Genomic DNA, 15478 nt, shown 5'->3' on the forward strand with positions numbered 1-15478 from the left:
AGCTAAACCAGCCTCGTCCCTTTCTAGCAGCAGGATTTAGGGGGGATTTGGGGTTTTGTCCTCCACACAGTAGTATCTCCATGAAGGTAAAATCTTATCGCTGGGAGCCACCACACCCAGAAAGTGTCTTATAAACTAGGCCTTCCATAACTATGTGCCAAATGAATTATGTGAGGGAAAAGAAAAATATGGATTTTAAATAATAGCATAGATAAATTGCCTTATAGTGGTTCCGACTCTGTATTTTAAGATATCACACATTATAGTAAAAACGTAAGAAAATTTATTAAAATTTGAAGGTAAAATCATAATTTCAAAGGTTAGACCTACGTCAGGTGTGCCGATGAATGGACGCTTTCCTGAAATTCAAAATTAGACCCAACAGTATCACTCTCAGAATGTTCTAGAGGATTGGATTTACTTCTGATTGTCTTGGATGAGACAGTCACTATTCTGTTTTCCTTCTTGACAGAAACGTGTTTTTTCAAAGATTCACTTTTAGTCGGCTCATTAAGCAAAGACCTTTTGTCCCCGGTTCCTTTGCTTTGTGAGTTCACAGGGGAGTCAGGGATGGAAAGCTGGTCCTTCCCAGAGTGTTTCTCAATGGAGCGCTTGCTCGCCACACTGCCTTTCTCTGAAGATCTGCTGTGTCTAGACGACACAACTTCTTCCCTTTGACTTCCACTTCCAGAGGTGCCATCTGCTAAAGGAGAGCCTGTTGTAGCAGCAAGGCCTGCTGCAGGGCCCTCCTGTTGCTCAGGGGCTGGGACTCCTAGGCTGTCTCTGGAGGCCACAGCTGCCTCTCGTGCAGAAACAGGAACTTGGAAGGCGTCAAGAGGCAAAGGAATACTAGCATCACTTCTAATCTTCTGAAACTGCAGGGGAAACAAAGCTTGAATGAACAAAGTGAGCCGCTAAAGAGCTGGAAACTTCGCTGTTCCTGAGCTTTCCAGATTTACTTTTTATTACTGTGAGTTAGGGGTGTGTATGTGTGTGACGCGTACATGACTGCAGAGGCTCCCATGTTGTTATATGCATGTGCGTGACGTGTACATGACTGCAGAGGCTCCCATGTTGTTATATGCATGTGTGTGACATGTACATGACTGCAGAGGCTCCTATGTTGTTATATGCATGTGTGTGACGTGTACATGACTGCAGAGGCTCCTATGTTGTTATATGCATGTGCGTGACGTGTACATGACTGCAGAGGCTCCCATGGAGCTGTATGCATGTGTGTGACGTGTACATGACTGCAGAGGCTCCTATGTTGTTATATGCATATGTGTGACGTGTACATGACTGCAGAGGCTCCTATGTTGTTATATGCATGTGTGTGACGTGTACATGACTGCAGAGGTTCCCAATGTGCTATAGTTACAGGTGCTGGGGAGCCACCCAACATGGATGCTGACGAGTCTACTCAAGTCCTAGGGATGAGCAGCAGCTCTCGTAAGCCAGGCTACCTCTCTGGTCCTGTAATTGTGATCTTATTCAGCAGTCAGCCTACCACTCACAAGATTTTATGGTCTTTCATTTTCCTAATTATTCAAAGCCATGTGACTGCAACTCAAAATTCACATACACACAAACCCCTCCAGAGTTAGCTGTGCAGTATTTTTATAATTTTGTGCTTTATATCATTACCTTTCATTTTCCACATTTAAAAAACAAAATAAAATCATTTCTAAGAAACCAAGTTTCTAGCCTCTATGTATATGTGAGAAGTATCCAATGTGTGACATGACCGAGTTCTCAAGCCAGCAGCTCCTCAGATGAGTCTTAGACTGGTTAATGGGGCTCGTGGTAAAAACACATCAGAGGGTCCTGTGATGGCCAGCCCACCCCATCCAGTAACCGAGCAACTATGAGAGACTGCTTGCTAGGTCTGTCTAGATCACTGTTTAGAGCTCTCTGCACCGGTACCTGTACCTCCATCAGTGTCCCTTCATTGTAAGCTGACTGCATACAGATAGAGACCTAGACGAGACATGAATATAACAGAAATTTTAAAACTTTAATCTCTATTATTTTACGCTTTGATTTCTTTCTTTACTAAAGATAACTTATTCTAAGTACAAATTATCAAAACCCTTCCAGTTTTGCCCCCTTTTTTAAAAATTTTGAGATAAGGTTTCATCATGTAGCCTTGGCTGATCTGAAATTCACTATGTAGACCAGGCTGGCCTCAAACTCACAGGCACCTGCCTGTCCCTAACTCCCAAGAGCTGGGATGAAAAGTATGCGCCACCATGCCTGGCCCCATTTTTTAATTGACAGTGATGCAATTTCAGGAAATGGACACACACTTAACTCCGCTAGAGAGACAGACCAACATTCCTTTCTCTGCCCTGGGGAACTCTTGCTAATGACTTGAGCCAAGGTCTGTGGGTCCACTTACTTGGATATTCTGCACCTGTCCCCCAGGAGTCTGTGTCAGGTCTAGCTTTTCTTCCTCCAGGGCTCTCTGGTCTTCCACAGCTGCACTAACGGTAGAACTCATCTGAGGACGACCTATTAGGTGGAAATCGGACTGATCTATACCAGCCATAGTGGCAAGCTGCCCAAGTCTGCAGAGAGGAAGAAAGGAGGAAAAGGCAATCACTTAGGAATAACGAAATTCACCCACACCTGCAAGCATGAAATACATGTATAAATGAACGCCAAGATTTCAAACCTCAGAAGCCAAGAACCTACTTCAGACAACAGCCCCAGGCCAGCTGCCACCTTTCGCTCAAGCTGAGACCACTAGGTCATCCAACGCTCTTAGCACTCCTGTTCACCTCAACAACACATTAATTTCACTTCATTTTCATAGCAACCATCATTCCTTCATTTTAAACAGTTTCAGTAGCTTCAACCTCTACCATCTCCATGTATATGACCCTCTTTCTTAGCCCTGGCCTACTCCCCTAAAACACTGCTCCATCAACTATCTTCAGCTTTCTTTTTGATTTGATTTTGAGACTCATAAAGCACAAGCTGGACTCAAATGTTTATGTAGTTAAGGGTTACTCTGAACTCTTGATCCTCCTTCCTCCACCACAGGTGCCTGACTGGCATCTTCCTTTGACCCTCCTATTCTCAGGTAAGAACCACTGCCCCTGGAGATTAACTACCATCCCAAAGCCTAGGGACAAGAACAACTTGACTCAGGCTGGAGAGATGGCTCAGAGGTTAAGAGCACTGGCTGCTCTTCCAGAGGTCCTGAGTTCAATTCCCAGCAACCACATGGTGACTCACAGCCATCTATAATAAGACCTGGTGCCCTCTTCTGGCCTGCAGGCATATGTGCAGATAAAACACTGTACACATAATAAATAAATCTTAAAGGAAAAAAAAACTTGACTCAAACTTACTTAACAAGCAAAATGAATAAAAGGCAAGAAATCTATATATTCTAAATACTTTTAATAAAAATTATCCTTAGCGGAAGGCGGGGGGAGGGTGCACGCCTTTAATCCCAGCACTTGGGAGGCAGAGGCAGGTGGATCTCTGGGAGTTCGAGGTCAGCCTGGTCTACAAGAGCTAGTTCCAAGATGGGCACCAAAGCCATAAAGAAACCCTGTCTGGAAAAACAAAACAAAAAAAAATCCTTAACTCAGTCTTTTTTTTTTTTTTTTACCATGTCAAGGGGTATATTTATAGCAGACAAAATTATAGAATTCATATGCCCAATGACATTAATTTAGTCTTCATCAAGACCAGTTACTCTTCAATACCTCTTTATGATGGAATTCTAATGAGAAAGTTTATCACTTTGTATTTCTTTTAAAACAAATTCTCTATTAAAAAACAAATCAAACATATTGTTGATAAACACATAGTAACATGTGTCATTGAAGCTAAGAAATGCCGAGTTCCTTAGCAAGCTACCATTAAAACCACTGAAGAAAGAATGCCCACCCTACAGATATACCCAGCATCTTTAAGGAGGTCCAGGAAAGCGTGAAACTTCTGAAAAGAATTCTCAATGCTGCCCAAGACGCCTTCATCATCCAGGATCATGTTTGTCAACGACTGTGCGTGAAGGGCTTCGGACAAGGAGAAATTTATATTTCTTAGCTGGGCATTTTCATGTTCTAGCTACGAAACAAGGTTGAGAATGCAGTGTTATTTCTCTCAGTCATCTACAGAAAACTTTTCAGCGCCTAAACAAAAACATTTAGCAATGTAATTAACCGATCATTAATCTAACCCTCAATGAAGACAATAATCATGACACAGTAACCTTCACCTGGAGACACCTGTTGACATTTCCTATATAACAAGTAGATGAAAATAAACTTACTGTCTTTCTGGTAACTTTCCAATGGTCAAACTCCCAACTGCTTAAATTCAGACTGGATCATTCTGTATCAGAGAAACAGTCACCTAAGGGCCACCTTTCATTAGAAAATACAACAGTCTGATCAAGCAAAATTATGATCCTCCTATAATTAATTCATTAAGGATTGATTTTAACAAGCTGTGGTGGTTTGAAAGAAAATGGCCCCGATAGGGAGTGGTTCTACTAGGAAGTGTGGCCTTGTTAGATAAGTGTGTCACTGTGGGTGAGCTTTAAGGTCTCCTGTGCTCAAGCTACGCCCAATGTCACAGTTGCTTCCTGTTGCCTGTAGATCAAGATGTAGCTCTCCCAGCTCCTTCTCCAGTACCACATCTACCTGCACGCTGTCATGCTTCCCACCATGACAATAATGAACTAAACTTCTAAAACTGTAAGCCAGCCCCAATTAAATGTTTTCCTTTATAAAAGTTGCCATGGTCACAGTGTCTCTTCACAGCAATAAACCCTAACCAAGACACAAGTTTCTACATGTATGTATATGTGTTCACGCAGAGGAAACTCTTGAGAGTTGCTTCTCTCCTTCCATCGTGTAGGGACTAGACATTACACTCAGGTTGTTGGGCTTGGAGGCAAGTGCCTTTACCCACTGAGCCATCTTGCCAGCCCCCTAAGCACATTTACTGTGCTTATGTTAAAGTCTTTAATGAGGGCTGGAGAGATGGCTCAGGGGTTAACAGCACTGACTATTCTTCCAGAGGTCCTGAGCAACCGTATGGTGGCTCACAACCATCTGTAATGAGTTCTGATGCGCTCTTCCGACCTATGGACATACATGCAGACAGACCACTATTTGCATAGTAAATAGAGAAATGTTAAAAAACACGAAGTCTTCAATGTACAGCTACTACTCTGCACTTTCTTGAGCAATTCTCTATGGCTTCTTGCTTTCTTCATCTACTCATGCAACCTCACATCAGACCCGACCCTGGCATTTCTCAGAAAGGCAAAATGTTCTTGGTGTACCCTTGCCTATTATCACACAGTGCTCAATACTTAAAATAAACATGTGTCCTATAAAACATACATTTTGAAGCGTCTTCCTTACACTCACTTTGTAGTTTAAAAAAAAAAGGAAAGAAAAAGAAATCTACTTGTAAAAGTCGTTAGTTTAATGCAGATCCCTCTAATGGGGTAGTTCAGTGCTCATGGTATAGACTTTCATTTCCCATGGCACTCTTAGGAGCCTTTTCACTATCTCCGACTTCTAATTTTTATTTGTCTATAAAAACAAACAACCAAACAACTGAGCCTGGCCAGACACAATCCCCTAGCCTTCGCCTTCCAAGTACAAGCTCTAAAGCCATGCCTCTCAAGCCCATCCTCTTACGATTTTTAGATTATTTGCGTTCCTAACTCACTGTAAGTCCTCACCAACTCTGTTCTTATAGACACAGTCAAGTCTTATAAATACATTGCATATGTGGCAGTCTAAGTGGGGGGCAAGCTTCTTCTTACATTTTTTAGAGTATACTTTTTGGAATATACTCACATGACACTAAATAAATGCAAGGCTAAGATGGTGCAACTCAGTTCACAATACACTATACCTGACCATTTTGAAGTATATTAAAGTTTATTATCATTATTTTTCCAAGCCATGATTTTTTTTAATTCATCAATTTTTAAATTTATTTTAAATACCAAACACAGTTTCCCTTCCTTCCTCTCCTCTCACTCCCTCCCCCCCTTCACTCCTCCTCCATCTCCTTTCAGATGGGGTCAGGCCTCCCATGGGAATCAACAAAGCATGGCATATCAAGCTGAAGCAGGACCAAGATCCTCCCCGCTGCGTCAAGGCTGAACAAGGCATCCTACCATAGGGAACAGGTTCCAAAGAATCAGCTCATGCATCAGGGACAGGTCCTGGTCCCACAGCCAGGGGTCCAACGAAAGACCAAGCTACACATCTGTCACCTAGATGCAGAGGGTCTAGGTGGGTCCCATGCCAGCTCCCTAGCTGTCCATTCAGAGTCCATGAGCTCCTACACTCTGCTCAGTTGTCTCTGTGGGTTTCCCAGTCATGATCTTGACCCCTATCCCCGCCCGCGCCTTGCTCACATAATCAATCCCTCCATCTTTTCTTCACATAGAGCTCGGCCCAGGAACTGGATGAAGGCTCCATGATGACAACTAGGGTAATTACCAGTCTGATTACAGGGAAGGCCAGTTCAGGCACCCTCTCCGTTAATGCTAGGAGTCTTAGCTGGGGCCATCCTTATGGATTCCAAGGAGTTTCCCTGGAGCCAGGTTTCTCCCTAACCCCATAATGGCCCCCTCTATCAAAGTATCTCTTTTATTACTCTCACTCTTCTTCCCATCCTCATGTTCCCATCCCTGCCAATCAACTCCCCCAGACCCCAGTTTACCCATATTTCCCTTCCCAGGGTGATCCATAAGAACCTCTTAGGGTCCTCCTTGCTACCGAGCTTCTCTAGGGCTGAAGATTGTAGGCTGGTTACCTTGGCTTTACATCTAATATTCACATATGAGTAAGTATATACTGTGTTTGTCTTTCTGGGTCTGGGTTTCTCACTAATTTTTTCTAGTTCTATCCATTTCCCTGAAAATTTCATGATAACATTTTTTTTCTGCTTATAATACTCCATTGTGTAGATATACCACATTTTCTTTATCCATTCTTCAATTGAGGGGCATCTATCTAGGTTGTTTCCAGGTTCTGGCTATTACAAATAATGTTGCTATGAACACAGTTGATTAAGTGTCCTTGTAGCATGGTTGAACATCCTTCGGGTATATGCCCAAAAGTGGTGTCGCTGGGTACTGTCCTCTTTTTTAATGGTTGCTGCCTTTTACTCTATGGATATCCTAGTGAGCAGCTGCAACTCTGCAACTACAAGCAGCATCTAGGCTGCATGAGCGCAGCCTGAGGAAATTCTGTTCCCTCCGGGCACCAACTCTTTCAAAGCTACTAAGAAAAAGTATCTAAATCTCTGTACTGCTAAAGAACTCAAGAGTCAAGGGTTGAGGTAGAATCCTGCATCCCAGAGAGGCTGAATAACCGAGTAGTAGCTCACGCAGCTACTACTCCTGAGAAGTCCTTATGCTTTTTCTCGCCCTCCTTATAAACCCTTCTCCACATGACGCCCACCTACAATTTCCTGTCAGCTAGTTGGCGACTCAGTCTCTGGACTGCAGGTGAATTTTATATAATCAAACATATCTATGCATCATCAAACAGATGTTTCAGAGCATAAAATAGTAACAAGCCTTAAAACAATATTCTACAACAGTTGGGTCTTGAGGTAGATTGAGTCCCAATTTTTGGAGAAACTGCCATACTGATTTCAAAATGGCTGTACAAGTTTGCACTTCCATTAGCAGCGGAGGAGTGTTTACCTTACTCCACATCCTCTTCAACATAGTTATGATTAGCATTTTTTTATCTTGGCCATTTTGACAAGTGTATGGTATCTCAGAGTCATTTTAATTTGCCTTTCCCTGATAGCTAAAAATGTTGAACACTTCTCGGCCATCCAAGATTCTTCTGTTGAGAATTCTCTGTTTTAAGTCTTCACCCCATTTTTGAAGGGGATTATTTGGTATTTTGAAGTCTACATTCTTGAGTTCTTTTTATATTATAGATATCAGTCCTCTGGTTGGTGAAAATCTTTTCCCATTCTGTAGGCTGCCATTTTATCTGTCTTTTACTTTACAGAAGCTTTTCTGTTTCAGGAGGTCCCATTTAATGTCGATCTCAGTGTCTGTGCTACTGGTGTTATATTAAGAAAGTTGTCTCCTGCTGCAATGTGTTCTAGGCTACTTCCCACTTCCTTTTCTATCAGGTTCAGTGTAACTGGATTTATGGTGAGGATTTAATCCACTTGGACTTGAGTTTTGTGCAGGGCAATAGATGCGGATCTACGTGCATTCTTCTACATGTCAACATCCAGTTACGCCAGCACCATCTGTTGAAGATTCTTTTGGCAAAAATCAGGTGTTCATAGGTGTGTGGGTTTATGTCAGGGTCTTTGATTCAATTCCATTGATCCACTTGACTGTTTTTATGCCAATACTGAACTGTTTTTTTATTACTATAGCTCTATAGAACAGCTTGAAGTGAGGGATGGTGATACCTCCAGAAGTTCCTTTATTGTACTGGGCTGTTTTAGCTATCTCGGGTTTTTTTGTTTTTCCATATGAAGCTTAGAACTTAAAAACAAAACCAGCAAATAACTCTCAAAATATGAGAAAAAGACGTACCTCACTGACTCGCTTGTCAGCCTTAAACCGGATGACTCTCTCCTCCTTCAGCTGCTTTAGGCATTCCTCCAGTTTCTCCTAGCACGCAGAGACGGAGGAAATACGGTAAGTAAGGTCCTCTGAGTCCTCAACAACCCCAGCTACACAGTGAAATTACGTGGCACGAGTGAGAACCAACCATAAAGCACGCGACACACAACAAACCCACGTAGGAGTTTATTAGAGAAGACATGTGAACAGGACTGGGAAGTCGGTGTGCAGAAAGAGAGGGCTGAAGATGGTGCATCCAGCTTTTAAAGGCTGCCTACCGCATGCGCACAGAGGGTTGAGTAGCTACATCATACGCAGATGGAGCTCACGCATGCGCACAAGGACTTATGTAGCTGCATCATATGTAGGTGATGTGACCACGCCACACGTAAGTCATGCAGGGCCTTTAAAGGCTCCTGGGGCGGCTAAGTATTTTGCCTGAGCGCTTATGCGCACATGCATGGCCCTTGAACCTGGAAGTGCCAGGCACGCAGGTTGCTGGAATCATAACACACAGCCCACAAACGACTTAGTGGCAAAGGCGGAAGTAACCTCAGACAGTAGGACGACATAGTTACTACTTGTACATACCAGCCAGGGCAGTTAATAACTAGAATGGATCAAATCAGCATATTGCAGGCTCACTTAAGTCCCACTCTAACTTGAGCTGCAGCTTTTACCATAAAAAGCATATACATAAAAGAGTTAGCCAATCCCCAATATTTAATTAAAGCCATGGGAGGAAATTTTCTTACTTATGGGTTTTTTGGGTTCCTCAGAATAATGGAAAACTCTGTAACATCCTCTTTTGTTTTGTTTTTTGTTTTTCAAGATAGGGTTTCTCTGTATAGCTTTAGTTGTCCTGGAACTTGCTATGTAGACCAGGCTAGTCTCAAACTCACAGAGATCCACCTGCCTCTGCCTCCCCAAGTGCTAGGGTTAAATGCATGTGCTAACACCAACTAGCTCTATAACTTTTTTTTTTTTAACAGGGTTTCTGTGTAGCTTTGGAGCCTGTCCTGGAACTAGCTCTTATAGACCAGGTTGGCCTGCTTCTGTTTCCTGAGTGCTGGGATTAAAGATGTGAACCACCATCGCCTGGCTTCTATAATACTCTTAACATACCTGAATCTTGTAAGTGCAACAGAAAAACCATCCTTAAAAGTGCAAACACTTGCCGGGCGGTGGTGGCACACGCCTTTAATCCCAGCACTCGGGAAAAGTAGGAGTATCGGCTACGGCAGAGAAGACAGAGCAACACAGCCTCTGTCAGTTGTGCGGCTGGCTTTGAATTCATGAGCAGGAAGCAGTCCCTGTCCCACAAGGTTTCTTCATCAAGCGTAGAGCTCACGAACATAGGTAGTTTTGCTCATCAGCTTGCTCTGAGGAGTCCCTCTCCACAGCTGAGGCTGGACTCACAGGTGGGCCATCACACACACCTGACATTTACGCTCTTTCTGGGATCCAAACTCCAGTCTTTCAGCTTTCATGGCAAGGGCTTTAACCGCCAAGTCTCTCTCCAGGCCCTGGGTTTACATTTTAGAGGCTTCTAAACATTTACTTAATCACAGAATTTTAATTTAAAAGTTTAGTTTAGGGCCGTTGAGATGGCTCAGTAGCACAACAAGGCAGCTCACGACTGTAACTCCAGTTCCAGGGGGCTGATGCCCTTTTCTAGTCTTACTAGACACACATGTGGTACACATATATACATGAATGTAAAGCATTCATACACATAAAATAAAAAATCTTTTAAAAAGTAATGTTATAGTTTTAAAAAGAGATATAAAATATCCAAAAGTGTGTGCACACAGCTGTTTTCCTCTCAACAGCTTGTTTTAAAATAGTCCCTCAATAATCATGTCCAACTCTTTATCTCCTTAAAGACTCATCTTTAAAAAACGTTTCCTCTGTATGTGTGCAGGGGTGGATTCCTGCATGTGTATACAGTGACTGTGGAAGCAGAAGAGCACACTGGATCCCCTGGCACTGGAGTTCGGGGGACTGGGAACCAGTGACAACGGTGATAGAAACTGAACTCAGCCCTCTGTAAGAGCAATACACGCTCTTAACTTCTCGGCCCTCTTTCCAAAGACAAGATTAACATTTTCTAAAAGTAAAATGTTCTGTACATTTTATGGCATGCTGTGTGTGTGCGTGTGTGTGCGTGTGTGTGTGCGTGTGCGTGTGACACACACAGTGCATACATGGAGGTCAGAAACCACTTCTCCTCCACCGTGGGGCTCCTGGGCACTGAACCCAGGCCATGAGGCCTAGCAGTAGGCACCTTCACCTTCCAAGCCATTCAACTAGCACAATCCCACTGCTTCATGTTAATCTAACCTAGCTCTTATGGTAAAGGGGAAAAGACATCGTCAACTCCTGTATTTAATTTAGGATTCACAAAACGGCTTTAACACACTGCAGCTAAAGAAAGGAAACTGCACTTTGCCTTTGATCTGCAAGCCAATGCTTTCACCAGGCTCGCTTACAGGACACAAACAAGGGGTTAAAGGGACATGGGTGACTACATAATAGTGGCAGCACCCCAAAGTCCCACCCAATCACGGACAACAGTCTCCACATCTCCACAGCACAGCCAAGTGCAATGACATGAAACAGCTTCTCCCCCTAGTGGGCAAACCAGACTCAATGTCACATCTGGATGAAGTGCTTCTCTCAGCACTCTTCTTGAGATGGCGGCTCATTATGTAGCTATGTCTGGCCTTACACTCCCCACCCTGCTGCCTCAGCCTCCGGAGATTTAGAGGTGCGCATCACAGACCTTTCCTAAGGCCCTGAAATACCTGTACCCCAAAGCTTTCTGATATTGTCCTAGGATTTGGCACGGCTACCAGCAACAGGGCCTATCACTATGACAGGGCACATCTACTGTGACTACTGGCTCACTTTCCCCTGTGAGCTGCAAGATGTGTGAAGGAGAGAAACTATTTTATTCAACTTTTATCCTATTGCCTCATGTGCCTAGAACAAAGTAAGCAGGCAATAAATAAAGAACAAAGACACCCTGGCCACATAAGATGTGTTTAGATCGTAGATTTCTTCAAATAAACAGGTGGCAGCATGCTCTTTTCTTCAATCTCCATTTCCTTACTACTAGTTAGTAGTTAAGGCTTGGTTTTTCATTATTTTTTCCTAAAAACTGAAGACTCTGGTGCAAGGTCCTAGTCCGTTAGCTGGAAAACTCTATAACTCTGGGTCCTGATTTCTTCATATATAGATTAGAGATAAATACAGGATGGTTAAGTGAATTAACCCAGACACAAACTCAGAAGAGTGCTTGGGATATATAGTTGATCAATGCAAAATGAATGAACACGTGAATTTAATTAAGATAGACAGCTCATAATCAGATAGTCTGCTCCCACTCACCCATTCGGAACTCCAGGGCAGCCACACCTAAGGCGGGCTTTTAGCCACAAAATACTGATATATCAAAATGTGCACAGAACAAGATCATCAGACAATACTCCCACAATGACCACCTAAAACCACCACTGCCCAGTTCTACCCTTAGACCATCACTGCCCAGTACCACCTCAGACCACACTGCCCAGTACCACTTCAGACCACACTGCCCAGTACAGGGAGCAAATCCTACTTTGTCGCATTTCTAATTGCACAGTGGAGTTGGGCTCCCTCCGGGCTGCAGGCTGCCCCGGCGTTTATTCCAAGAGATAGCTTTCCATGTGTACAGGCTCAGTTACATTTCTTTCTACCCACTGTCTCCTTTTAGTTAAGTGAGAATCCCTTCTATTGTCTTTATTGTGGGCGTACGTATTCTCAAAATGAAGAAATGGCCGAGAGTCCTCAATACACCTCGAGTAAGAAGCTGTGTAGTTGCAGTTCCTAACCTTTGTTGTCCTCACTGACTAGAGACACCTTTACCACATCATCCCCTGGGTTGGGCCACAGCAGTAGAAAGCTTGCCTGGAGCATGCATAAGTGTGATCTATAGCATATCAGATAAACAGAGGAAAGCAATATAGAACAACCCCACAGAACAAATCGCCCTCTCTCTTAGAGCCCTGGTGAAGGAAACCAGCACAGCACATGGAACAATGGGGAGGGCTCGATGCTCGAGAACTTTTTCTTCTCTGTGCATCTTAGCAATAAACCACTCAGGCACAAAACTGTACGTGCTGAACTCACAAGATGAAATGTGTTCCCGAATGGTCCACACGATCTATAATTTTCTAAGAGATTACTTTAAGAATTCCCTATATAAGTAAATTTGAAGTTGTGGCATTCATCACTGGGGTGGGGAACGCTTTGGACTGAACCTAGGGCATTATGTGCTCACCAGGGAAGGGGTTTACGATTCAGCTGTATCCCTTAGCTGGCTTTCATGTCTCTAAATCAAATACCGATTGCCGCAACCATATTAAGAAAAATTAGGTAAGTGCCATTCAATCATGCAATGACATTTTGAGAGGGTACCATCCATGAACTAGAAATCTGGGCCCTTACCACAACATACATGCTGGACCTTGATTTGGATGTCTGGGCTCTCAGAAATGTGAAACTCAACCTCTGCTGTTTTAAGCCAATGAATAAGTTAGTAACAGATGGAGAGCCATGTCTAGGTTTTGAAGTTCTCTACTGAGACAGGACTAGTTTTACGCAGTCACTGTTGGGCTGGGGGCATGGCTCAGTGGTAGTACGTAAGCTGAACAGCATGAGGCTCTGAATTCAAACCTCCCCTAATTACACATGAATCACATAACATACAGGAAAAGCCAAGCCCTTCCTAAAGACAAGGTCTCCCACAACTAAGTACAAATCAGCATATAAACAGTGTGCGTAAGTGCAAAAATTTGCTATGTAAGTTAACTTACCTATGGCCTACCCAAACAGAAAAATGGAATGACATTAGAAGCCGAGTTTTAGCTGGATGGAGGTGGTGCATGCCTTTAATCCCAATCCTTGGGAGGTAGACAGAGTTTAGTGAGTTTGAAGCCAGCCTGGTCTACAAAGCAAGTTCCAAGACAGCTAGGACTATTACACAGAGAAACCCTGTCTCGGAAAACAAACAAACAAAAAACCCACATAGTTTTTACTGTGAAAGGGGAATATCAGCATCAGTAGCAAAAATTTTTTCAAAGCCAGGGACTGCTTACAAGGGAGGCTAACAGAAGACCAGGAATCCAAGGCCAGCTTGAGGTACAGTGACTTCAAGGACAGCTAAGCTACGTAAGACTCTATCTCAAAACAAAAGAACCCCTTTTTAATTTCACTTCTACTAAAAACAAAGTCATATTTCCCACATGATAAGCAAGCTCAGCTGGCACTATCAACTTTCTCAGTGCCAGGCTAAGGAGCCAGCCCTGTCCAAGTCAAGTCCCACACACATAAGGACCTAAATGTGGACCTCAGAACAGAAAAAAGGGCGGGGTGTGGTGGTGCACACTAAAACCCAGCACCCAGGAGGCGAGCGGGCGACCTCTGGGGCTCATGACCAGGCAGTCAAGCCTAATTGGCAAACTCCGGGCCAGTGAAAGATTTAGTCTCAAAACCAAACCACCCAATGTGGACGCCAAGTGAGGAGCGACGCTAAGGCTGTGCATGCTCTCCTCCATATGCATGCATGCACGTACGGACGCATGTGCATATGTATGCCTGCGTGCACATCTTCTTACACACATATAGCACTGAATCGGCTGACTAGATGTCAGTACTCAATTTCCTTACGATTGTTTTTTGATCATTACAGTTCTCCTTGCAGCTAACATTTTGATTCTAAGAAGAGGAAAAATTGGTGCCATGTTTCTATTTTTATTTTTTGGAGTACACGTACTGTCATCTTCCCTTATTCCTCTTCACCACTGAGTACACTAGAGTCCAACGAGCTGCCTGGACCTGTTTGACAATCGTTACTTTGCAATGGTCTCCTGTACCTTGAACGGAAGAGCTGCATACCTGTAACGTTTCTTGTCTTGTGCTGGCTTTCTGAGATGTTTCATGGACACTGTCTGAAGAATCCTCAGCCTCGTCAGTTTCAGAGGAGGAAGGACTCTCTACTGTCACAGTCACAGGGAAATCTGATTGCTTAAATAAAGAGGATATGTCTTATTAATGCCGTTAGCTGAATACCAAACACCAGAGGCCACCTAATTATATCGACCTGTCTGAAATATCAAGCTATTACCTATAAATGGATCTCACTGCTCCTTAACCTAACACAATAACAACAGAAAACTGCCACTAATTTTTTTTTTTTTTTTGGTTTTTCAGGACGCGTTTCTTTATGTAGCTCTGGCTGTCCTGGAACTTGCTCTGCAGACCAAGCTGGCCTTGAACTTAGGAATCTACCTGACTTTGTCTCTGCTTTCCAAGTGCTGGGATTAAAGGTGTGGGCCACCACCTCCCGACCACTAACTTATTCTTGCTGTTACTACAGAATCCTGTATCACATATGGCTGATTACTGTTTGGTATTGCCCATATTACTTTGCTAAATTCCTCCTAGAAAAATGAAGAGCCAGGATAAACACTTCTTTTCAGGTCAATTCTTGCACTGTGGACGACAAATTTACTCTCTGATGTGAGACATGAAGAGTATGGAAGTATAATTTTAGGAGGAAGAGAATGAACAAAATATAAAGGCAATGAACTTACCTGTAATTGGTAATACTAGAATGGTTTAAAAATTAAATCACATACATATCTACAACTACCAGAAAACCTCATCTGCACTTCTCCGCACCCCGAACTAGTGTAGTAACAGTATGACTCTCCTGTCGAGCTTCAGTGAGTTTCCCTCTAGCTAACAACCTACTGAAAGTGTACAGGCTGACAGGGCTGGGACAAACCTTCGGTGACAGAATGAGAGGACATTTTAACATGTCAGTGTGTACAG

At 43.3% G+C, this 15478-nt stretch overlaps 1 protein-coding gene across 2 annotated transcripts in view; it reads right to left on the reverse strand.

Moving 5' to 3' along the window:
• Window positions 1-260: 260 nt before the first annotated feature.
• Cep78 (centrosomal protein 78) overlaps window positions 261-15478 on the reverse strand; it is a 35059-nt gene continuing 19841 nt past the window's right edge. The window contains exons 11-16 of one of the 2 annotated variants that reach the window (XM_075973632.1): window positions 14540-14668; window positions 8570-8647; window positions 3920-4086; window positions 2402-2570; window positions 1933-1980; window positions 261-875 (exon numbers count right to left, since the gene is read on the reverse strand). In XM_075973632.1, coding sequence (XP_075829747.1) covers window positions 327-875; window positions 1933-1980; window positions 2402-2570; window positions 3920-4086; window positions 8570-8647; window positions 14540-14668 — 1140 coding nt within the window. In that variant the 3' untranslated portion in view covers window positions 261-326. The remainder of the gene's footprint in view (window positions 876-1932; window positions 1981-2401; window positions 2571-3919; window positions 4087-8569; window positions 8648-14539; window positions 14669-15478) is intronic. The other variant, XM_075973633.1, reaches the window with a different exon arrangement.

This window comes from Microtus pennsylvanicus, chromosome 5, assembly GCF_037038515.1.
Source record: "Microtus pennsylvanicus isolate mMicPen1 chromosome 5, mMicPen1.hap1, whole genome shotgun sequence".
Lineage (NCBI taxonomy): Eukaryota > Metazoa > Chordata > Mammalia > Rodentia > Cricetidae > Microtus > Microtus pennsylvanicus.